We start from the raw sequence: 25,122 nt of genomic DNA on the forward strand, positions 1-25,122 counted from the left end.
TGACTAGAAGGGTGATTTCTCTGTTCAGCTGTTTGTCTATAGTTCTTTTTCTCTTTTTTGAATATTTTCTTTTTAAGCTTTATTTACTTTATTTATGTGAGTACACTATAGCTGACTTCAGACACACCAGAAGAGGGCATCAGATCCCATTGGAGATGGTTGTGAGTCACCATGTGGTTGCTGGGAATTGAATTCGGCCCCTCTGGAGGAGCAGTCAATGCTCTTAACTGCTGAGCCATCTCTCCAGCCCTGTCTAGAGTTCTTATGCAGATAAGAAGATCCACTTATGCAGTTTCAGAGCATCCACTAACAAGTCGGCCATCTTTTATTTCATTTTTTTTCAGACAGGCTTTTACTATGTAGCCCTCCCTGGAACTCTCTGTGATGTGTGCCTTTTTAGATCTGGAACTCACAGAGATTTCTCCTGCTTCCCCTTCCCGAATGCTGGGATTAAAGGCACAGACCACCAACCACTTTCAGCTTACCATCATTTCAAAGTGCCTGCTTTATTACATGTTAAACATTTTAATATAAATTGAGTTTTCTTCTCCTGGTTCACCAGTTTGTCAGCATCCATTTTAATAGGAACAAATAGGACATTTTTGGAAAAAGACGACCCGATTTCTCAGGAAGCTCTAATGTCTGTGATTGCTAAGTTCTCAACACCTCTGCCCTTCTCCAGGTCTCATCCTAGTGTCCTGTAATTCCCATCCGCTGAAGGCAGACATCTGGGGCAGACTCAGAGAGGGAATTACATTAGATTCTGTTTTTAGGGTGAGAACCAGAAGACACAAGAGACTGGGATGTTGTGGAAATTGGCTCACATCCCAGGAGAACCCACTCCCCTAATACACCGTAACTAAGTGTTTTAGTGTGGGCACCGACTCATCTGTGTCACAGTGCTGCTGAATCAACCCCCTCCTGGGCTGATCACAGCACCTTTGTACACCTGAATGCTCTCTGAACGCTGCATTGTTCCAGGATTAGCCTCTCTGCAACTGCAAAACGGAAGGAAAATGCCCTGACCGTGTTGAAAGGGAATAAGGTCTTTATTCTTGGTAATGCACTACCTTTATGGATTCACCTGAGGGCCTCCATAAGCTCCAGAGGCAACCCTCTCAGCTTCAGTCTTTCAGTTGCGAGCACACCAGCAAAGGTCCCTGAGACCGATGGATTTTCCACTGTCTCAGTGCACATGGGTATGTCAGGCTGTGTTCTGTCAGCCAAGCACGCCATGAATTTAAGTTTCCTCACATAAAGCAAATGGAGCAGCATTTAGCAAGCCAAGCCCAGACTGCTCGTGGCCCTTTGTGTATGCTGAGGTTTCCTTGGGATTTTAGCAGACTATCGTGTATGTATTCAGCGTGAAAGATTTCTTTAACTCGTAAATATCTTGCAATCAAAAACAACTTAGATTAAAACTCCTGGAGTTCTTGAGTAAAGTGTATGAGGAGACATTCTAGAGTTTATTTTATGAGTAACTGTTGATCGTTCTAATCATTTAAGCTGTACTTGATCTTCATAAACTTGCCATAGTCACGGCAGAATAAAATTCAATAAAAGCAACCCTAATCTTTTTTATAACTCCCTATCACTTGTTTTGTGCTCCTATCTAACGAGGTCTAAGGCTATAGCTAAGTTTCTTCTTGCTCTGATGTTGAGTCACTGGAGTTTCACTTTATTGATTTTCTGGAGATCTGAAATAAAATAAATGATGACATTGACTTTTGCATTATGATAGAAAGTATAAAACAAGTCGCTGTGAGAGAGATGTTGGCATCCCATGTACACAAACATTCCTTAAAGATGAAAATCCCTCAAAGTACAAGCTCCAGAGCAAGTCTGTGGTGGCTCAGGAGCAGCATTTCAGCCTTAGTTTAGCAAGCACTAGGTCATGTGTTATTGTTGCTAGGAACAGACTGTGTTTGGCGGGGACAGGTGGCTCAGCAGTTGAGAACATTGGCTGCTCTTATAGAGGACCTAGGCTTGGTTCTGGGCACCCACATGCTGGCTCCCAATGGCATGCTACTCCAGTTCTAGGGCATAAGATGCCTTTCTCTGGCCTGCTAGGGCATCAGGCATACTCATGGTGAACAAACATACATCCAGACAAAACACTCACACACAGAAACAAAATCAACCAACCAACCAATGAATCAGTCAATAAAAAAGATAATGTTCAGTATCCCACAAAAGTTGAAACTTCATAGAAAGTACCTTCTTGTTTCCTCCTGAGCGTCTGGGAATTGATATATGTTGTCTTCCGTGGCTTTTCTAGCCTCCCCTAAAAGAAAAGGAAAACAAATTCAAGCTCTTTCCTGGATGGTTTCTATTTATTGTGCGCTGGTGTTAATCCCTCTGAAGGAGAGTAAAGACCACGGACAAGTATTTTGGTCAAATTAGGCTTCATTTTCTCTCAGACAGGGCTATATTCCTAGAGTTGGCTTTGAGAGAACAGCCCTGAACGCAGGAGAAATGCAAACCCAGGGGTTTCTGAAGGTTTTTTGTTATGTAGGACCTTGTCAGAACATCTCAAAATTATGTGGCAGAACCCAGAAGGTAGAGTGCAGGTTATAGAGTGTGGAACATGCACATTCCAGAAGACGGGTCCAGCTCTGGCCGAACAAGTTTACAGACAATGTGAACGAACTTAGTCTGACCTTGTGACACGATGGCTTCTGATCTTACGATGCAGGCAGGGAGGTCCATCATTGGAAATGCCTTTTCAGTGAACGCAATCCTTAGCACTTAAATAATAAGGCTGCACACATCACTGGAGCAGGTTAGATGGTCCAAAGATGGCCACAGCTGTACCCCACCCCCCAATTCAACAATCCTACAGCATGACCTTAGAAACCCTTCACCAAGAAACACAGTCTCGTTCATCCTTTCTTGAAATCAAACTATCCTTCAAATGTATATATATTATATAAAATTATACATATATATGCATAATTTTGTGTATGTGAGTACACTGTTGCTGTCTTCAGACACACCAGAAGAGGGCATCAGATCCCATTACAGATGGTTGTGAGCCACCATGTGGTTGCTGGGAATTGAACTCAGGACCTCTGGAAGAGCAGTCAGTGCTCTTAATCACTGAGCCATCTCTCCAGCCCTCCTTCAGGCTTTAAAAAACCAAGAGTTTTATTAGAAGTGACTGTGTGCACAGCTTCCAAGACTAGTTCAGGAGAGGCCTTCAGTTTCAACCCGCCTGTCTTAGAATGCTTCTTTCAGAGAAGGCGAGGTCAGCGTATGGGACGTTCTTCTATCCCGAGGCTGCTTTGCGGGGCACTCTGGGTCCAGCAGAGAGTCCCAGATAGGCCCAGCCGCCTTGCTGACTACAGAGTTGCAGAGTGTGAGAACCAACCCTTGGCTGACCCTTCAAATTGCCCGGTTTGTCATCTGTGATACAATAACACTGGATGGGCCACTGTTGTTGCTAAGATGACTTGTTAAAATGATACTCAAACACTGTTAATTTGGGGAGCAATGTAAGTTACTCAAACAATAAAGTCAAATATGGCAAGTCTGCCTGTGTACCAGTCTGCCGAGCTCTGTCGATTGCCTACGTTTCTTCCATATCTTTTCCTTCTCTTTTGACTTGAATCCATTGGGACGAACCTAGAAAGATGCTCTATCCTTGGCTGTGACGGTTTTCAGGAGGCTCCCAATTTCCTATGTTCTATTTTCGAATATGGGGAATGTGAAGCTTGGCATATTAATAGTACCCCACTTTCTGTCTTCCCCCTGCTTCCTGAAATTCCCTTTGGGTTTTTGAGAGTCCAGAGACCCTTTTTGTCCCCGTTTTTGCTGATGGCTTTGGAGATGAATGTGGCCTCCATGGGCCACCTTTCCTTTAGCACACTTATCCTCTTTTATCTTCTTAACCCCTTGTTGACAGACTGTGCAGCCAACCACTCGTGCTTGGCTTTCTCCATCGATGAGTGGGATGGTTTGTCCTCACCGTACTTGTGTTCCTGATTCCTTGGTTCTATCCTTTACTCGCCGCAGCCATCGCTTCCCCTGGCCATCTGTAGAACTGACCATTACCGGCTCGCTCCAGTCTCAATTTCTGGCATCAGTGACTTAGCTGCCATCTTTATTTTTCTGGATTTTCTTTCTCTAACTTCAGCAATCCTGCTCCACAAGGCTCTGTAGCCCCATCACCTTGTCATTGCTGCTTAGCATTTACCACCTTCTCTCCTCTCTTCCTACAGTTTCTCTCTTCCTCGAGGCTACTCTTGAACTCTGTACCCACTTCCTGCTGTATCATGTCAAACCTGACACATTGTCACCTCTAGTCAAATCAACTTTCTGTCCGTTCCACTCCATGACTCGCTCGTTCCATGCAGCTGGAGCAAACGTACATTCAGGCAGAGAAAGCTCAGGCTGAGTTTGTGGGCACAAACAGAAGGACCACTTATTGCTGCCAGACCTTCCTATTAAACACTCCTGATCGGATACTCTGTCTCTGTTAGACAGCTCTTTAACTCTCGAAGTTTTTCAGCCCTCGTGCTGAATATTCATTCTCGTTCAGTAACTTATTTTCCAATTCCATATTAGAAATGAGTCACACTAGGAAGGACATTCTACAGGTTTTGTTGCCAGAGTGAGCCTCAGACCTGCATGTGCTCAGTGCCTTCTGTTTTCTTCCTGCTACTACAGTGGAACTGCTTGCACTCCTTCTGAGGTTGTATTACTTGACACCTACCCTACATTCCTTCATTCCTTGTCCACACAAAACATGGCTCCCATAATCCCTTCTGCTTCTTACTTAGCAAGTTATTTTTTTTTTTAATCCCCAACCCCCAGCAAGTTATTTTTTGTATAAGATCCGATACCCGACACTCCTATGAAAGAATACAGCTTGCCATGGTGGGTGAAGGCACGGAGGGGAAGTGATTTGTAGTCAGGAAGTAGAGTAGATAGGAAGTGGGGCTGGACTATAACACTGTAAGGCCCACCCTTAGTGACTCACTTCACTCAGCAAGGTTCCTCCTCCTAAAGGTTTAATAACCTTCCTCAACAGTACAACCCACTGACAGGAGCAAGTGTGCAAGCCGGAGCCTACCAGGGACACATCACTCTCAGGTCACAGAGCTCTGCTTTCTAATAGGTCTTTTCTATCTGTGGATAAATATGAAACAGAGTTCAGATCTCTAGGTTTCCAGGAACACACACAGACAGGGTTGTGTGGACTGCACCTGGGTCTGGTGTTAGACCCCAAGTCTGGTATTAGACCCAAGGTCTGGTGTTGACCCCCGGGTCTGGTGTTGGACCCCCGGGTCTGGTGTTAGACCCCCAGGTCTGAGGTTAGATCCCCAGGTCTGGGGTTAGACCCTGCAGATTTACTTCTCCTTGCATCTCTACTCTTTCTTGGTCTTTTTATTTATTTTTAAGTGATACAGCCTTGGCCCCTGAGCTCACAGAGATCCACCTGCCTCTGCCTCTGCCTCCCAAGTGCTGGGATTCAAGGTGTGCCACCTTTTCCTTAGCCTGGAACCTGAAATAGTTACTCTGTCACTCAGATCCAGTCATGCAAAGATTAGCAAGACTTTGATGCAAACATTCTTCCCTGGAAGAGGGTGACTTTGTCCTCACACAGGACATTTGGAAATGTCTGGAGATGCTTCTTTTGTTATAACTGACAGAAGGAAGTGCTACTGGAGTTTAGCAAGTAGAGGAACTGATGTGCTTTCCTCAGGATCTAGTGACGCATGGGGCAGGCAAGACCTACCTCTTCCCCATAGATAACCCTTTCTGAAGAATGATACCCAGACTCAAATAGTATGTAAACACAAAGAGTGTTTTATTCTGCACAAGTCCAGCACGCTGGGATCTCCCATTATCAAGACAGACAGACATCCAAGTGAACTTGTAGGCCTGATTTAAAGCACATTAGGGAATTTCAGATTAGGTGACCTTTATCTGTTGGGTCTATCTCTGACATTCCGTTACCGGAGTGTGGGGCCTGGAAACTTGCTGGGGCAATCTGAAAACTGTTGGCTGAGGAAGTAGCTGAGGAAGTCTGGAAACTGCTGCTGACCCATTGTCCTTGTCTCAGGCCAGGTGGCGGGCAGCCTCTGAGGCCTGGACTTGCCTGGAATTGCCCAGTTCTTGAAAACAGAGATTTAGGTCTAGTCTCCAATTTGAAGCCTGTCATGGAGTCAACCTAGCCTCCTCACAATAATATAAGGCTGAGAAACCCTGTCCCAACCCTTATGCTCATGGGAACATAAGGTTAAAAACCATCATCTCCGTGTGCCCATGTGTTTTTGTCCTGCGTTAACAATGCTCATGTAGAACGCTCACTGCAGGACTGGGGGATAAGGAATGTCCATAATCTTAAGCTACTGTACTTTTAGGCTCCCTCTAGTAGGAGCACAGCCTTCCTCATAACTAATATGCCCTGCTCTTCTCTTTGAGGCTGTGTTTCACTGTGTACCCCTGGCTGGTCTTGAACTCTCCTATGAAGACTAGGCTGGGCTTAAACTCAGAGATCTACCTGCCTTGGTCTCATAAGGCTGGGATTAAAGGTGTGACCACTGCTCCTCGCTGCTTTATTTTAGATAAGAGCCTCCTTTGGCTTTACAGTTGAATGCTTTCCTTGCTCCACGACATATGGAAACACCCAAGCCTATCTCAAGCTAAGTTAAATTTTCTAAGATAGGGTTTCAAGCAAGGCAAGCACCACAGGATTGGGGTCTCAGGGCTCCATCACTCCCGAAGCTCTCATTTCAGTCCTAATCCAGCTCAACCCTGCTATGTGGCCAACTCTTCAACTTCTGATCCTCCTGCTTTGACTTCCCAAGTGCTGCTGGGATTACAGGTATGAACCCCCACAATGGATGGGTTCATACGGGGCTGGATTGAACCCAGGATTTTGTGCACTCTAGGGAAGCACTCCAGCAACTGAGTTACATCTCCAGTTTAGGTCTTGGATTCAGCATTCCTTTTAGTGTGGTGAATGCAATGGTGCTGTAGGCTGCAGAAGCCTTCCTTGGAGTGGTCCAGTTTGTTTTCAGTCGTGTGGTATCCACTTCCCAGATGCTGAAGGAAGATGATGTTCACTCTGGGATACTGTCCATAAAGGTTCTCTGAGAAGAATAGTTACACACGTTGCTACTGATATTCTCCTCCACTCGGCTATTGCTACTAGTGGAGCACAAAGGCGTTCCGTGCTGTCTGTGTTAGGAAGTCTTGGCAATGGCTAATTCACATATGGAACACACTTATCCCTCAGGTTTTCTGATCATCTTTTCACATGGACCAAGGTGAGCACCATAGGACTGAGGATTCCATCGATGCTGAAACACTCTGCTTCAGGCCCAGGCCAGGTTTTGGGCTGTGAGTCTGACTCAGGGAGTGACTCAAAATGTTTGACCTGCAGGGCTTCGGAGATAGAAGATTGAACCAATCATTGACAAGAGGCTCCCGGAAAGCAATAGAAAGTGCAGTGGTGATATTTGTCCCTGTCTTGTTCCATTTCTGGGGAAACGAGCAATTCTCTTTTGATAACAGTGAAGGAATCCTTATGTGGTGGATTCTCTCAAGCAGGCAATGGGGAACATGTATAAGTCATTATAACATCATCTGCTGTTTTCTGTGACGGAACAAGCCAAACAGTGTTGAATTGCAGGCATCTTGCTGTTTTGTCCCTTTGTTTGAAGGCAGTGGTGTATAACCTTCATGCTATGGAGGGTTGGGTATATATGAGACCTTGAAGACCTGCTCTGTGGATAGGTTTGGACTGAAATGGAATGGACACTCCCTGGCAGTTTGGTGACTAGATAGGTAGATTAATTTTTAAAATTTTGTCATGCAAAACATTTTTAGTGGCCATATTCTAGAAAAGGGTAAATCATAACTCACCCGTAAAGGTTGTGTCAGGGTTTATAGACTAGACCCCTGATAATAGATTCAACCTTTCCACAACAAATCAAACGTATTGTTGTATGCTCACATGAATATACAGTAGTCATTACCTTAAATTTAAAACTCACTGTAGGCGGCAAACCCAGACAGCAGGATGTGAAGGCTGCATTGTATCAGTGTGGTCTGCAGAGAATTTCTTTGTGTGGGTTTTGCCGGGTTGAAATATATGCTGCAGTTCAGAGCTAAAGGGATTACTTTTGAATAGTCATTGCTGGGGTTGATTACATTCGTCGATCATATTTAGCTGGACCCTGCAGGCTATTATTCCATTAGCTAGGCTGGCCCTGCCATTGTCAAAAAGTTGATCACCTAACGTTAAAAGACCATGCTTTCTGTTGACCTTATCCAAATGCTTTATCAAAAGGTTTCGTTAAAGGAAACTTAGATTATGTGTTATGGGGCAGATTAAGGGCAGATACTGTGTATAAAAATGCCTTTCTCATTGCTGAAGATTTTTTTTGTCTTTCAGCACATTTTATTTGAAAGCACAGACTTCAGGAGACACGGCAACACACTTTCGCTGATAGCAATGTCTTGGAAAGGGATTTCTCAGAAAGGAGTCCTTTTCTTTCCCAGCATGCACTTACCTCACACAAAATTAACACAGTAAAAGGAAGCTAGTTCATCAGTGGCAACAGTGAATCCACGATGCCATGAGGTCAATATGATTTCGCAAGATAGTTTCCCTGGAGAGCCCGACTTGCCTTGTATTTTGAGAAATATATGTAGGAATTGAAAATTTGCCACTCATATTTGGTAACCAGAAAAGAATTTGAAAAAATATACAGACTTCTATCTGTTTATTCCTTCTTTAATGGTTGTATATCTTCAGTTATTTAATTACCACAGTTAGATGATTTTAATGAAATAAATATATATTTTATTAAATTAGAATCCCATCATCAGTATAAGGCACATTTTGTTAAGCTCAACTTTTAGTGTATTTTATTATGAATTATCCACTAGTAAGTAACAAAACATAAATATATCTTTAGAAAAATATTGAGAAGTACAGTTTTAGTATTTAAATAATATAAGTATAATTTTTCATTCGGATCATATAAAAGCTGACTCCTAGGAAGAGAGACAGCCAGGAAAGCATCACATGAACAACTAGGCCTTGAACTGTGATCTCGGAACTGGTGCTGGCTTGGCACACTCTGCAGGTGCTCTCTGGCATGGTGTCCCTTGTAACTGATGGTGTGTGAAATGGCTGGTCAGCGATACAGGCTTGGCCCCTTAGCATTGTTCTCCAATCAAAAGAACTTCTCAGTACACAGAAGTTCCAAATGGTTCTTACTCTTGATTTTTTGTTTGTTTTTGTTTTGTTTTGTTCTTTGCCTCTAACTTGACTTTCACAGTAGAGAAATGGCAGTCAGTCAGAAAGGAAGAGATGGCATGTCCAATTGGAATTCTGACAACTGTTTAAAAAAGTGTTATTAAGAGATAAAGGCAAGATCCAGGATCTACCAAAGGATATCAAGGGCCCTATGTATAGTGCAAAGAAAGATACAACCTTATTATCACCCCTAGGGCTGACTGGTAAAAGGAGAGGTTGAGAGACAAAGATTTAGAAAAAGGATCACCTGAGAGAATGCAGAAGGAGGAGTTAGAAATGAGCACAAGTGGAGCCTGGGCTAACAGCGGTCAATTGCCCTCTCTCCTGAGTCCCCTTCTGAAAACACATCAAGGCAAATGTAAACTCAACGATGTTTGAAGACAACGATTATCAAGAACAAACCAGCGATCACTGATTGGCAGAATGCAGGCCGTGTGACCCTCAGTGGCTCAGGCTCTCTTTGAATTTTCTGACTTCAGGGTGAGTGAAGGAAAATCCAGGAGCCCAGCCCAGCTCCGAAGCTAAAGAGATAGATGGTCTTGAGATTCTGGGGATACCAAAGCAACTGGAGTTTGTAACCACTGCCACAGTGTACTGAAAGTTGATGTGTCCTTAGATATCTGAGATGAAGCCTATTCAAGATGAAGGTTTGAAAGACGCTCAGGCAGAAACTGACAGCACTCTGACCTTAGACCTCCTGACTTTCAAACTGTAAGAAAAAAACTCATATCATATCATATCATATCATATCATATCATATCATATCATATCATATCATATGCCTATGAGATTAAGGCCCTCTGTAACATGGCAGCCAAAAGAGACTGAGAAAAGGGTACCAGAGAGGAAAGAACCAGAGACGAGAAGTCTGGAGATCTGTGTAGGTAAATGAAATCTCAAGTATTTACCCAAGTACAAATCGGAGCCTTTTTTTTTTTTTTTATTAACTTGAGTATTTCTTATTTACATTTCACGTGTTATTCCCTTTCCCGGTTTATGGGCCAACATCCCCCTAGCCCCTCTCCCTCCCCTTCTTTATAGGTGTTCCCCTCCCCATCCTCCCCCCACTGCCGCTCTCCCCACAACAATCATGTTCACTGGGGGTTCAGTCTTAGCAGGACCCAGGGCTTCCCCTTCCACTGGTGCTCTTACTAGGATATTCAATGCTACCTATGAGGTCAGAGTCCAGGGTCAGTCCATGTATAGTCTTTAGGTAGTGGCTTAGTCCCTGGATGCTCTGGTTGCTTGGCATTGTTGTTCATATGTTGCACATATGAGCCCCTTCAAGCTTTCCAGTACTTTCTCTGCAAATCAGAGCCTTTAATCTGAGGCCAGAGAAAGAAAGCACCGTGTGGATACAGAATAAAGTTCATGGTGTCCACAGAGCTGGGACTATTCACTCCGATCAACAGCCATGTCAGGAAAGTTTCCCAGGTCTTGGGACTTGCTTTGCTATGGATAATAGTCACCCCAACATTAGGCCTCACTCAGACCCTATGTAACAGATCATGAAAGATCTTTAAGACCAAAATGCTCCTAGGTGACTTTACCACATCAGACCAAAGCTCAGAAGTATTTATGGGAATAGAAAAAACTACACAGCACCAAAAAGGGGGTTAATGTTTGCGATGCCTGGGATCCAGGAAAAACAAGACAGACAGATAAAATTACCCACGTTGACTCAGTCAGGGCTGAGGGAGAGGCATTTAAGATGATCACTGTAATTATATTTTAAACACTTAGAGTGCTTAGAAATACAGAATGCATAAAAGAAAACATTTATGAATGGGAAGATAGAATGACAGGAATGACTCAAAGAGGGTTAAAATAGGAACTTATTTTGTAAGCTGTAGGACAAGCTCACGCAGCCTAATAGAGTTTTTTCTGCCTGTCCATGTGAATTTATTCTGTGATCCCATGTTAAAGCCTGGGTAAAATGTTAAGGCCTAGGTAACTGTTGCCTGTCTAGCCTGCCATTTTGTGCTGTTACTAGCAAACTTTTTCATGCTCTAGTTGATTGCAGATTCTGTTATGTTCTGTGCTTTGGGTTTATTGAAAACTAATCACAACAGAGGTCAGTTAGAGTTGCTTTGTGTAGTTAGCCATAGTAAGCTTGGACCTGAGCCAACTGGCAGGAAGCATTTCCTGCACCGTGTATGAGCTTTTATGGGTTTTTGCTTTTTTAAGCTGCTCCTGGGATGGACCCCAACATAAGAAAGACACGTGCACCAATCTAAGAAACCATTTGGAATAAGACTTCCATTTTGAATAGTGGTTGAATAAAATCTAAGTTCCCAAGACCTCCCTGGGAACTGACATCTGCTTGACAGAAAGAGACATGTATGTGGGTAACTTACGTTCTGGTTGGCAAGTCAAGTCTCCTGCCACAGCTGAATACCTCAACCAATGAGAACAGGATACACGCACAGCAAAGACATGTTCCTAAGTTCCCTATCTGTAAATTCTGATTGGTGAAACAACTTGGCACAGATGTTTGTGGATTTCAAGACTTAAGAGATCTGTAGGACCCTGGTTCACTGTCACAGCAGCTCCTGAGTCTGACCTGTGGCCCTGATCGACCAGCCTTGGGGTGTGGTGTTTAATAAATCATCCCCATTTCACTGAGATTGGTGTCAATGGTTTGTGAAGTGGTCCCAAGACTTTAACACCCAGTACTCCACACCCAGAGAGTACTGACCCTACATGTTCCGAGCTGCTAAAAAGAGTGCAGCACGCTCACGTATAACATGGATATGCTGAATCAAACAAGATGGCGTGAGGCCGCACCAAACTTCACCCCATCACCTAGAAGACAGAATGTAAAGGAGAAGAATTCTTCATGTCCGAAGTCTTTTCTTTTAATATTTTTAAATGGTAGTTGATCACTGGCAATGGAAGCAACACAAGGTAAGTACTATACACACACTGTTGGAATTCTGGAAGAAGATGGAAGGATACTTGAAAATATTTTAAGAAGTAACAACTGAAAGAATTTCAAGATAGATGAACTTCATAAACATACAGCTCTAAGAAGGTCGCCAAAAAGAAAAAAAAAGGTAAAAAGGAAAGATTTGTCTGTCTTAGAATTCTATCCCTAGAGAAAAAAACTTTCAAGAAAGAAGTTTCAAAAAGGACCTTTCAGATGGACAACAGCTAAAGCTATTCATCTCCAGGAGACCTGCCTCACCAGAGACAATAAGGTCCCCAGGCAGACAGAGCATGGTGACCAGTGGGAATCTCACTCTGGACAGAGGACTGGTGAGTGCCAGGAAGGCCGAGTACATGAGAAGTTATAAAAGAAGTTTTAAAATGCATTAAAGAGCAACAACAGGGGCTGGGGAAATGGCTCTGTTGGTAAAGTAAGGGACTGAATGTGGATGCCCAGCTGTTTTTAGTGTTGCGTCCCAGTGATCCCAGTGATGGGAAGACAGAGAGGTGGATCCCTGGATCTCTCTGGCCAGCTAGCCACAGTGAACATGTGAGCTCTAGGTTCAGTGTATGCGTGGCATGGGTACGCACACGTGTGCGCGTGCACCACACGCATGTGCACACAGATGCACATACACATGCATGCATCCCTAAATACATACATGTGCATATAAAAATAAGTATACACATATACTACACACAATACGGTGTGGTGTGAGATTTGTAACAGACATAAACACCAAAGGCCCAAGAACAGTAGTGCCAAGGTGGGCTGGGGAGAAACACAAATGAGGGCACAAACCTGAGTCAACGGGAAAGATCACACGTGTAGTTGTTATGACTTTTGCCTTTACACTTTAGCTTACACATTTCAATTACTTCGGTTAAAAAGATTTGCAAATTAACATTCCTCCGATCTGAAAATGAGAAACTCTGTCTCTAATTCAAACACTGATTTGAAAATTCACGTGTTTTCTGTATTTCCCAGAAGCTCAAGAATGAGCCAATGAATTCAAAGACTGTTGCAGTCTTATCCATAATTTGCCCAGACAAACTGTGGGAGGCGTGGTCCACCCATATGAGGTCAAGCTTTGCTAGCTACAGTTACACTTTTCTGGTTTCATTATGAGAAACAGAAGTTGGAAAACACATGAATCCCATGGCTGTGCTTTCACAAATAGGCTGTTTTAGAGTAAAGTATTATCTAGAAGATTTTTCAACAGCTACTTATGAGGGTTATGACTACAGTACAGTAAATTTACACAGCCTGATGAGTTTGGAAATAAGTGGGTAACTGAAACCATTAACACAGTTTATGTGTAAACACATCCATCAAGCAGATGTTGTCTTTAGTGAGTAATCCAGAGATGTAGAATGAAGCTCAAAAACTGAATACCCCAATAGGCAGCAGGATCCTCATTGAAAAGCCACTGTCCATACAGTCTCTGGTCCCAGTAGTCATAGTTAAGTAAACTGGACCTCAGGAGCAGAGAGTGGTTCTTGGAAATGCCTTTCCCTTTGAAAACCAAAATGAATTTCTACCAAAACTAAGTCAAAACCTTATAGATTCCTATTTACTTATTTATTTGAATTATTTGTTTATTTTATGTATCTGGGTAAACTGCAGCTGTCTTCAGCTATATGATTGCTGGGAATTGAACTCAAGACCTCTGGAAGAGCACTCAGTGTTCTTAAGCCATCTCTCCAGCCCCACCTCTTTATTACTTATTTTTTCATAAGAATGAATGAGTCTATGTAAGGCAATGCCTGTGGTAAATTATGAAGAAAATCCATCGTCTGGGCAATGCATATTCTCTGTGATCTAAAGCAGTGCTTCTCAACCTTCCTAATGCTATGACCCTTTAACATAGTTCTTATGTTTGGTGACTCCCCCAAACCTAAAACTATTTTTGTTGCTATTCATAAATATAATTTTGTTATTGTTGCGAATCCTAATGTAAATATCTGTGTTTTCCAATGGTCTTAGGCAACCTCTACAAAATGGTTGTCCAACCAACCCTCGAAGGGGTCACAGCAGGTTGAGAACCACTGATCTAAAGTGTGGCCTCCAAACAAGCGGCCTCATTTTATTTAGAGATTTTTAGCGGCAGAATCTCAGGCCAGGGCCTGTAGCTCAGCTGACAGCGTGCTTGCCTAGCACACACGAAGCCCCACGGTGATCAGCACCGAGAGGCAACACCTGCAGTCCCAGCACTCCAAGGTGGACTCCAAAGGCCCGGGAATTGAAAGTCATTCTTGTTGACCAAGAGTTCAAGGTTAGCTGGGAATACATTAGACCCTGGTGCAAGACAGACAAACAGACAGAAAACTCTCAGAGCCCAATTTTAATGCAGCAAATCAGCATGGCATCCTAAGATAGTCAATCGGCAACTTCGTGTTTGAAAATTATCATAAACTAGCTCTCAACTGCCTAACTTTGGGGGAGGATAGTGCGCTCAGGAAAAGGTGGGACAGGAGATGCAGGCATCCCAGGAGGCTTTCAGAGCATAGGTGCTAAGAACATGTTCTAGGAATCAGTTAGCATTTTATTTAAACCTCGCAGCCCCTACAGGCGTTGTTCATTTGCAGACAAGGGACACAGAAGGCCGGTGGTAGCGTTAACTTCAAGTCTCACATGGCTGATAAAAAAGACTTGTTGGACATTCAGACCTATGTCCAGCTATTCATGTCGCACCCATGAACCCCCGAAAGGAGAACGAGAAGCCACAGAGCCGCTCAGGTGAGTAAGCTTTAGCTACGTTGATTTATGTGACTTTGTGGCAAGAAGAGCTGCCAGCAAGCTTATTCAGGTCCTAACTGTCTCTTAATTGTTTAATTTCTTGTGTTTGAGAGGCTACTACAGCACTTACAACACCAACAAGAGCAAAGCCCAGACTCAAATCAACCCTTTAAAGCCATCAGTTTGCCATGGCAGCAGAGCTAGGGGGACGCCTAATCCCGGGTTGCATCCTGTAGCTTACCTTTGTTTCATTTTATGTTAACTCAGCTTCTGATGGATTCAGCGTCAGGAAGCCAGAAGAGGAGGGAATACGGCAATTTATTCACGCCTTCACTGGAGTTTCACTGCAGACAGGAAATTTCCCTGAAAATGCAAATCACTTGGTGCCACACAAGTGTGACTCCAGCTGAAGCACGCACAGGAAAGTGCCGTCCCAGGCTAATGTTTTTATGCTCTGTGATCGAATAAATCGACCCACTTATCACACCATCTTCACCTAAGTTTTATTTTTAAGCCCTAGACGAATGTGTCTAGGGGTAGTGGGGGCTTTTCTCTAACGCTCAGAAAATGAATTACACTTGTTAATTTGACTTTCAATCCTAGATATATCAAAATAAATACCATAAACAAGCGTTGAAGAAATCAATCTAGATCTGTTCAATATAAGAATGATCAAAAAGGGATTTAGGAAGACTCTCAGATGTAAAGCACTAATGTGCACACTAAGCCCTTATGTAATATGACTTTTTGACATGATCAGTATAAGGATGAAGGAAACGATTTCTGAAGGCAGAAATGGCGAACTTTTGTTGCATTAAGGAACAGTCCCCTGAAGGCCCACCTACACACGGCACTAATGTGGACAGGTGTCCCTGAAAACATCTCGTCTTTCATCACGACATTCTTCTTAATTCACGGGGCATCGTATCACAGTTTTCCTATGTTACACAAAGCAGCAATTACACACAACAAGTGTAGGGTTAGTCTTTAAATATGGATGAAACACATTCTCAAAGCTGGGATAACATGAGGGAGCGCGGTCCTCTATTTTGTTTCAGAGAAAGTTAAGGAGAAATAAATGTCATATACAAAAGCTTCCAAAATGCATTACTGCCATTTCAGACTTGGGGCCCAAGTAGCAAAAGCCAACTTTTTTTTTTTTTTTTTTTGGCCTGAGCATTTTTTCTTACAATTTCATTTGTATTAGGATGAATAAGACAAGAGTTTTCTCACTACAGCACAACTGAGAGACAGGACTCACTTTTCCAGCTGGGATGTGGGTTGTGTTGACTAGGTTGTCCCATAGACGGTCACGGTCACTAGCTGGTCTCATGTGGTATTTCCCATCCACTCCTCATCCATTCAACAGCCGGCCATTGAGCACCCCCCAGGGAGGAAAACGCATCTGTTCCACAGAGGACCAGCTCAAATTGGATGGATGCAGAAGCTGATGTGTGGGGAAACTGAGACCCAAGTCAGCCATCTTAGATCAGGGCATAGACTTCAGGAAAGAAATGAAATCTATGTGCTATGAATTTTAACTGTTAAAGTCATTGCATTCAGCAGGCAGCTCGGATTTCTAAAGCAATTACTGACTTTCACTGAGTTCAGATAAATGCTCATCTCCTCTGAGGAAGAGCACACCTGGGTTTCCCACTGGGATCCAAATGCTTTGATAGCGTGGATGGGTAAAGAGTTTTAAAAGAATCACAGAAGTGATTGATTAGAACATCCAACACCCATTTTATATCTGTTATGACTTTATTTATGGATAGATAAGAAGTGGTCATTTAATAAAATATTTTACATAATCTTTAATTCTGTATATGTGTGTGTATCAATGTGTTGGCATGTACCCGAGAGTTTAGATGTGGGCATCCTCATGTGCGTGTGAGTGAGTATCTGTGCATGTGCTTGTGAGTTCCGATGTGTGCAGAGACCCTCAGTATTGGGTTCAGAGCTTCAGTTACGGTGTCTGTAAGTCACTCAATACGGATGCTATACACTGAGCTTATGTGCTTGGAAAAAGCAGTAGAAGTTCTTAATCACTAAGCCGTCGCTCTGGCTCCACTAGAGGCCACTTAAAAATGTTTTCTGGCTTGAACACTGACTAACAATCAGTGTTTTGAAGAAAACCTTTCAGATTATAGATGTTTCTGCTTTTAACTATTATATTGACCTCTCCACTTACAGTACCTTGTACAGTGTTTTAAATACTGTATAGACTAGATTTTTTTCTTTTTTTTCTTTTTTTTGTGGAAACAAAGTCTGCCTATGCCACTCTGGCTGGTCTGGAACGTGCTGGGTACACCAGGCTGGCCCCAAACTCACATTTAATTAAAAAGTGAATGCGGTTTATAGTTTATTACTTGCTTTAAATGTACTAAAATATTGAACAACACGTATCAAATGCTCACTAAATAAATGTCTGTTGAAAGACAGAATAAATATGTCTATTAAGATTTCAGACAAGAGTACAAAGTTGCATGAGAAAAACAAAGCTCTTAAAATTTTGCTTGAGGCAGATTCTACATACAGTCTGGTAAGTGGGTAAGAACAGATTTAGTCATGTGTGTGTTTCTCTTCTTGCTTTTGTTACAGACTCTCAGTATGTGGCTCAGGCTGGGATCCTTCTGCTGCGGCTTTTGACATCAGGATTACAAACACAGGCACCAGGCTTGACAGGAGGCAGGTTGGAGAATTTGTTTTTTTCTGTTGAATACTTTATTTGGTAATTTTACAGATAGGTGAGAAAATGTCTAGTCCCAATTTCTGAAGTGCTTCAGAGAAGAAATGGTGGTTTTAATGTTCAACTTTTTCGAATAACTTACAACAAGGTTTTGCTTTCTGTCATAACGGAAGAAGGCCCCAGACTCACTAACACCTCCATTTTCATCACCCAGTTTCTTTAAAGGGTTAGGAGGTACTGAGGCACCCTCCACAAGAACTAGAGGTTGCAGTGTGTGTGGTCATATGCAGGAGGAGGAAGGGACACCAGGGGTTGGATGATGGCTGACCCTTCCTATGACTGACCTTCTTTGACCTTCTAAGGTTTTGTTACATCATGGTTCAGAATGAAAAGCGTTGTCTCCAAAAACCAAAAAATACTTTTGTATAAAGACATTATACGAATTACAGTCTCATGAATGGGATGGAATTACCAATTCTAACACACTGCATTCAATGCTGACAGCTAAGGGAGGATGACTTTATAGATAATCTCATGCCAATCAATTAAGCTGGAGAAAAATTTGATAATGTTTTAACCCCAAGAACGCCATTATATTTATATTTCCATCCCTCCCGTCTTTCATTGAGATGATGGCCTGTATCATTTTACCATTCTGTAATCTGAAAAACTGGGAATGAAGACCTGAACACCAGGGACAGGAGGGGAGGCTTAGCAGTTAGGAGCACTGGCCTCTCTGTCAGGGGACTTGGGCTCCCAGCAAACACATGGCAGCTCATAACCACACATAATTCCAGACCTAGAGGATTCAATGTCCTCCTCTGGCTGCCATTGGCTCCTGTACATATGTGGTGCACAAAACCACACACAGGCACACACACACACACACACACCAAACTTTAATTCCTGATTAAAAAAACCCATGTACTAAATGTAGTTTAAATTTCGGTTCATATGTCCCCAAATTGGAGCATTTCACCACACTTATTAGGGAAGAAAGTAAACTGAGTGATAACTTCAATGAAAGCCCTTTTATTTATTTATTTTTGTTTGTTTGCTTTTTTTTTTGTTTTCTACTTTGAATCAGTTAACACTAGGATAGTGCCTACTTATATTAGCTATAAGGTGGGAAATGTCATAAGAAATGAACTTATAAACTCAACTGAAAAGACATTCTAGGAAATGTTAGAGCTTGAATAGTATAGAAAATTAGAGTATATCCATGTAAACCACAGTGTGATGTAGCAGACTCACACATCATCTAGGTCACGTGGTAGTGGGAGGTGAATTTCTGTCAGAGATCTTGAGCAAACAAAATTCAGTATAATATAAGAATAGCCCTTTTATTTTAATATCTAAATTATCCTTAAAAATCTTTTCCTTATACAGTTTCTGATTAGTTATACTTCTTACTCAGGTTGGCCTGTTCTTTAAAAAGTATTTATTATATTTAAGCATATTTCTGTTATCATTTTTCACATTTAACTACCACTATAAGATTTTTCCTTTTTCTTTGGCATTTGTTACCTTGCTCAGGCTTGGGTGGTATTTTTCACTACGATAGCTTACAAATTTATTTGGAATAATGTTAAGTGCCTACTGCTTTATCCAGACCACTGGGGACTCTGTGAGGCCGCTCTTGCTAAACTATATGTCATACAAACAGTAAAGGGCTTTGAACTATGGGAAGAAAATGAATAGAATAGTCCCTGTGTATTGAAATTATGGAAAAATTTTATTAGCCCTTTTATGAAAGAGTAAACAGTGGTCCCTAGAAATCAGTAATTACCCCTCGTACATCATATGCCTTGCTTTCGAGGGTAGTTATTGCTTCTGTAGGTGAGGCACCTGCATGGGACACTGCTTCTAAGAGATGGCGACTGAAGAATGTGAACGTTTCCACCCCCAGCTTCTTATTGTTTCTCCCCTAGAGGCAAACACTGCTGCTGTTTGAGCACATTCTTTTCAGAAACAGTCCGTGCATTTTAAAAGGATAAAGAATCTATATTCATATCAACAGTAATATGCATGCTTTCTATTTGCACAGATGTCAGCACGTGATGCTCCTGTTTCTGCACAGATTCACTGTGTTTTGGGCTCTCTCTTCCTAAATGCACCATTTTCTTTTGAGCCATTTAGGTTCGCAACAAAATCGAGCAGAAAGAATTCCTTATGCCCTATCACATACATGTGTCCTATCATATACAGCCACTACCGCTCCCCAGAGTGGTCCATTGTTCCGACTCACGAACCCACACTGATATATCGCCATCCCAGTTCTATAGTTTAGAATACACTTTTGGCCATTCCCACATCTTGCCTTCAAATTTATTATAAACCTCAGTGTGTAGTAGGCACGGAGGTATGCCTGAATGATGTGTGGGCGTATGCTTTCAACCTACAGGTGTGCATGTCCATGCCTAGAAAATCATAGGAATTTTACCTAAAGAAAGAAGAGGGTACCTACGTGGTAATTTCTTTAATGTGAAACCACCCAGTCATGTTGCTGGGGCTCAATATGTGGATAATTTGAACACTTAGTATTTTAAGTATAACATGGTTTTCAGCATTCTTGTGAGTTTCTAAAGATTCTACTTCTTATTCCCAGGAACCTAAAATTAATTTACTGGCAATTTGGACAAAGTAGGAACGAGGGTATCAGAGAAAAGGGAGCTGGAAAGGAGACAGGGTCAGCTGACAAGGGTTAGGAGCCCATACACTGTTGGAGTGAACCAAGGGGAACAGTTTGGAAGATGCTGGAGAAAGACTGGGGCACTGTGCAGTTATAGGCACTAGAAAGGCCCAGGGTTAACTAACTATGGGAATAATTAAATGAATATGATAGGAGACCAGACCAGTGAAGGAGACAAAAAAGTGAAGAGTAACCATGTAGATTTTTGAAGGTATCCAAACATATCAGGCTGACTGATGGAGTGGCAGTCAACCACGGCTAAGAGCTTCAAGGAGACGGGGTGAGGTAGCTGGGTACAACCAGAAACATCAGGATTATACAGATTTATAGAGAGCTACAGATCATGTCTTAGGCAGTCAGAAGTGGTGAATAAGGTCAAGGTTATATCCCAAAGGACTTAAGAACACAGACAGAGATGCTTCTGTGGGAGCTGCAGAGGAACAAAGACTTCAGGAGCCAGCCAGGCTCTCATGACACAGGAGTGTTGGGAGTAGGGAGAGGGTATCATTTTGTCTGACCACGAGTGGCTGACTACTCATGGGAAGTGTCCCCATAGGTGAGGATTTGGGAGAAGGGATGAGTAGAAAGGATATGCGGATGAGATTAGTCAGAAGAGGCTGGGGAGATTAGAGTTTGTCCGTGTCAGCGTGCAATGCGTGTCAGCGTGCAATGCTTGTAGGGACCACAGGACAATGAAGGCACAGGTGGCAGTGGACCTATATTCTGAATGATCTACTTCAGAATGGACTTGACATGCTAGGAAGTTTACCATTATATTTTGATTAATAGTTAACTATTTTGATAAAATATGTGCTTTGAATACTTCTGTAAAGCTGGCATGTGGAGCCTGTGTAAAATAGCGGCATCCACGACTTGTTCATTTCCACCCATTTTCTTTGAAAATATAGTAGGTTAACAGTTACATAGGACTTCAGTGAGTATATTTAAAATATTACTAGGCCTATTATTTAAACATACTTGTGCTGACTTTAAAATATTTTAAAGTTTGTTTGTTTATTTATTTATTTATTTATTTTATTATTTTTTTGCAACAGGTGGAGACTAGGAGATTCACAATTGGTCAGAACGTGGAAGTTAAGTGAGCCTGGGGTTCTCAGCCGTGAATGACACATGCTCTGCCTACATCTAGATGCAAGCTCTTCAACTAAGGCTCAGGGGAAATAGAAGAATACGGAGTGAGAAGATTCAAAGAGCCAGAAGGCCAGGATGCCTGTGAATAAATCATGCTCCTTGGACATGACTTGGAAAAGGCACCCACTAACTCTCAACACTATGGTTGCCTGGCCAAGACCACCACACCAGCTGACATGCCAACTCGGACAGAGACAATTTCACAGGGCTCTACTCCTAGGTGAAGAGCCATAGGAAGTCAATCAATATGCAGAGTTTCAAATCTCTACACATGACAGAGCTGCTAAATGCTGGTGTCACAGTTTGGACCCCAGGTCACCTGACCCAGCCGTTAGCATTTTGGATTACTTTGTTTGCTGAATGAGCTCTCCCTCCCCATACTTCTGTCTGTGTCTTTCCCAAACTCTCCTCAGGGGAGTCTGAGCATCCAGCTGAAGGGAATACTTTTTCTTCTCTTAGTGAAACAACATCGTGTTTCATATTTCCTATAGAAACTGCTAAGAAGTGAAGGCCAGTTATGCTGTTCTCCTTTCTCTAGCTGAGGAGCCAGTGAGGGTTCCAGGGTAGCCTTTGGGTGAAAGTGGACACACATCGAACTCAGCTGGTCAAAGTCTGACTTCTAGGTGCTGACCGAGGGCACAGCTCGGTGTGCAGCTCGACCTCCTGCATTTGAAAAGCAACAGCAGGGGAGGGGGAGTTACAGAACTCAGGAACACACACACACACACACACACACACACACACACACACACACACACGGGTAGGCACATGCAAACTCTGGGGAAGAGGGCTCTTAGCATTCCTCTCTTTCTTTGAGGGCAACTGACTCCTTGAACATGTCAGAGCTGGGATGGTATCAGTATGTGTGTGCACGTGTGCGTGTGTGTGCGTGTGTGCGTCTGCAGAATATACATCTCCAAAAGTGAAAGGCATACTTCAAAACATTGAAACAAATCTTTTATAGCAATGTGACTTCCTCCTCCTCCCTCTCTTCCTCCATGTTTCCTTCTTTCCTTTTCCTCTCCCCCCTTCTTCTTCTCCCCTTAATGTAAACAAGTCGATTGTAGTAAAGTGAAATATCGGAATTATTAGACGAGGCTGCATTTGCACAGGGTCTCCTAACGGCGTCATCTCCCTTTTTAGAGAAATGTTAATGGAAGCATAAAACCAACTAAGATAAGTAGATCCCAGTGGAAAGCGAGTTTGCCTAAAGCCTGAGCTAGCTCCTAGCTTGACCTCACAGACCGCTCACCCCTCAACTCCTGCTGCCCTTCGCTCTTCACCAACCTTAGTCACAGACTGTTCCTGGCAGGAAGAACCAGGCAGCATCCCTGAAGATCATGTGGAAAACATGCCCTGAGACACAGTTAAAATGATAAACATGAGATGTTTGTTTTCCAGAAATAACAGGAAGTTTCACCCGTGAAGCCTCAGCAGTAGGACTGCTTAAAGAAGACCTATTGAAACAAATACAGCACCAACGGGTGTGCTAACATGGGAAGGGGGAGCTCACTGGGCCCTACCCCTAGACACAGAACTAGAGGCAAGGAAGGAATGATGAGTGGGGAGAAATAATCCTCCCCAGGGGCGAGCCCCCTAAACAGTCATCGGATACCAAGAGGTCAGCCCTGAAGTCATATCCAGGCCAGCAAAACTAAATGGGGGGGCAGGTTGCATTTGTATATTTAAGCATTTATACAGAAATAAAGAGAAAGAATTTGAGTGGGAGCACGGTGGGGGAAAGGGATGGGAGGAGCTGGAGAAAGGAGAGGAGGAAACATATACAATTATATTTTAGTTAAAACAATACAAGTAACTTTGAAAAAACATGTCCTAATTGGACTTTGTAGAATGAAGGGTGGGAGTGCACAGTCGATTTCACGGAGACTGACGTTTTATTAGAATGTTTCAAATGTTTCAAACGCTCTGCAAGGGGAAATTCCTTTCACCTCCTTTACAGATCACTGAAAATAGGAGGCAGGCCTGGCGCCACCCAGGGTTCAGCCGTGCCGTTTTCAAGCTCCAAACAGATATTGATTTTCATTTCAAACTCTAATGCCAGAATTAGCAGTGTCAGGTTGAATTAGAGGTGGATGGTTGGGAGCGCTCACAAGCAAACGGTGGGCACAGCCAGCCTGCTTCTTCTGGCCATTCCGCCCCCTTTCATGCTTTAAAGGAAACGAAGCACAGGACACAGGACCCCCTTCAGGTTTACTGCACCCAGAGAGGCGTTTAGCTCAGCTCCACTCCTAGGCCTGTGTAGTGAGTCTCTCCTCCAGGTTCACCAAGGGGTGAGTGTGCAGAGTGTGGGTCAGCCTATTGATGGGAGGTAGCCATGTTTCATACTCCTTAGGAGGAAGCTTGCCTGCATCACTGTTGATATGAGCAATCTTGTGTCTCTGGAAACTTGAGGTCTTCTGATACACAAAGACGGCTTTTCTGCCTGCCCTCCACTGCCTCTCTTGTTGTATTAATGGTTTCCATAATTTATATGTCAGCACAGTCAAGTATCCACAGAGTGGAGTGGGTGAAAACTACATGGTATTTTAAGGCACATTGTGCAAGATTTACTATTAAAATGTTAATTCAAGGTCGGTTATAGGCACAAGACAGGACTTCCTGCTCCTGTACCCGCAGTACCAGGCTCTATTGACAGTACCTCAGACAGGACAATGTCATTTCACAGTGGATTCCTCCTTTCATGTAAAGAATGCCACAACAGGAAAAGCCATTTGCAAAGAGATTCTTTGCTTTCTGTACTGCAGTTGGGAAGCACAGCTAATTCGCTCTGTCAAACTCCCAGCTCAGCGATTGATGTTGGAGAAAGCTCAGTCTCCTAGAGTGAGTGGAGTTTACAGACTAGCCTTCAGCTTGCAGATCCTCTGTGCCAGCCTTAGGGGAGGACAGATTTTATAAATAAAATATTGGCGAACAGCAGTAGTCACAATATTATTACAAACCTAAAGGAAAAAAAAAAGATATCAAAGGGTTTGGCTGCGCGAGCCAGCAACAAGTCAGTACTGACATCTCTGAATCAGTCAGGGCTGGAACAGAATGCAAGACTAAATATTCTCAAAGAGAAAGTTCTGGATCAAGAATTAGGGGCATGAAAGATGTCGGAGTCTAAATAGACTTAGGACTGATTTTTTTCCACTGGACTCAACATTATGCTGTTAGGTATTTTATTTGTGAAGCAATTACACACTTTGAGGTGAGCACTAGATTCTGAAAATTGAGCTGTGATCCTGTTTTCAATATGTAGATATAGCAAGATACTGGCTGATCCGTTAGTCCTGGGTGATTGTAGTTTGGGTGACAATGTTCATTGTGGTAACTTTTCCTGAAGCAAATGTGTGTGGGGGTGCAGTTACCCTCTCCCCCAATCCTGGAGGAAATGTGGCTATGCTGACAGGGAAGGCCCACACATCTCCAATTTCACAGCTCAAGGTAAACATGGCATCTCCTAGGAATGACCTGAAATTCAATTTAGTCTCGTATCACAGATGGAAATACAGTTCAAAGACTGACCAGAACCACGTGTCCACTATCCTAGAAGTGAGTTTCCTTCTGGGAGCTGTCATCCAAAGGGTCTTTGATCTGAAAATGAGCAGCGATCTCTCAACTCATCTCATTGGAGTTGACTG

At 42.9% G+C, this 25,122-nt stretch overlaps 1 protein-coding gene across 1 annotated transcript in view; it reads right to left on the reverse strand.

The window, feature by feature from the left end:
- Positions 1–1,438: 1,438 nt before the first annotated feature.
- The window catches only part of Ttc29 (tetratricopeptide repeat domain 29), a 211,576-nt gene continuing 187,892 nt past the window's right edge, over positions 1,439–25,122 (reverse strand). Inside the window, 2 exon segments of the mRNA NM_001013890.1 lie at positions 1,439–1,697; positions 2,218–2,284. Of these exon segments, the coding sequence (NP_001013912.1) occupies positions 1,679–1,697; positions 2,218–2,284 (86 nt within the window). The 3' untranslated portion in view covers positions 1,439–1,678.

The sequence above is a fragment of the Rattus norvegicus genome, chromosome 19 (genome assembly GCF_021556685.1).
Source record: "Rattus norvegicus strain SHRSP/BbbUtx chromosome 19, alternate assembly SHRSP_T2T, whole genome shotgun sequence".
NCBI classification, from domain to species: Eukaryota; Metazoa; Chordata; class Mammalia; order Rodentia; family Muridae; genus Rattus; species Rattus norvegicus.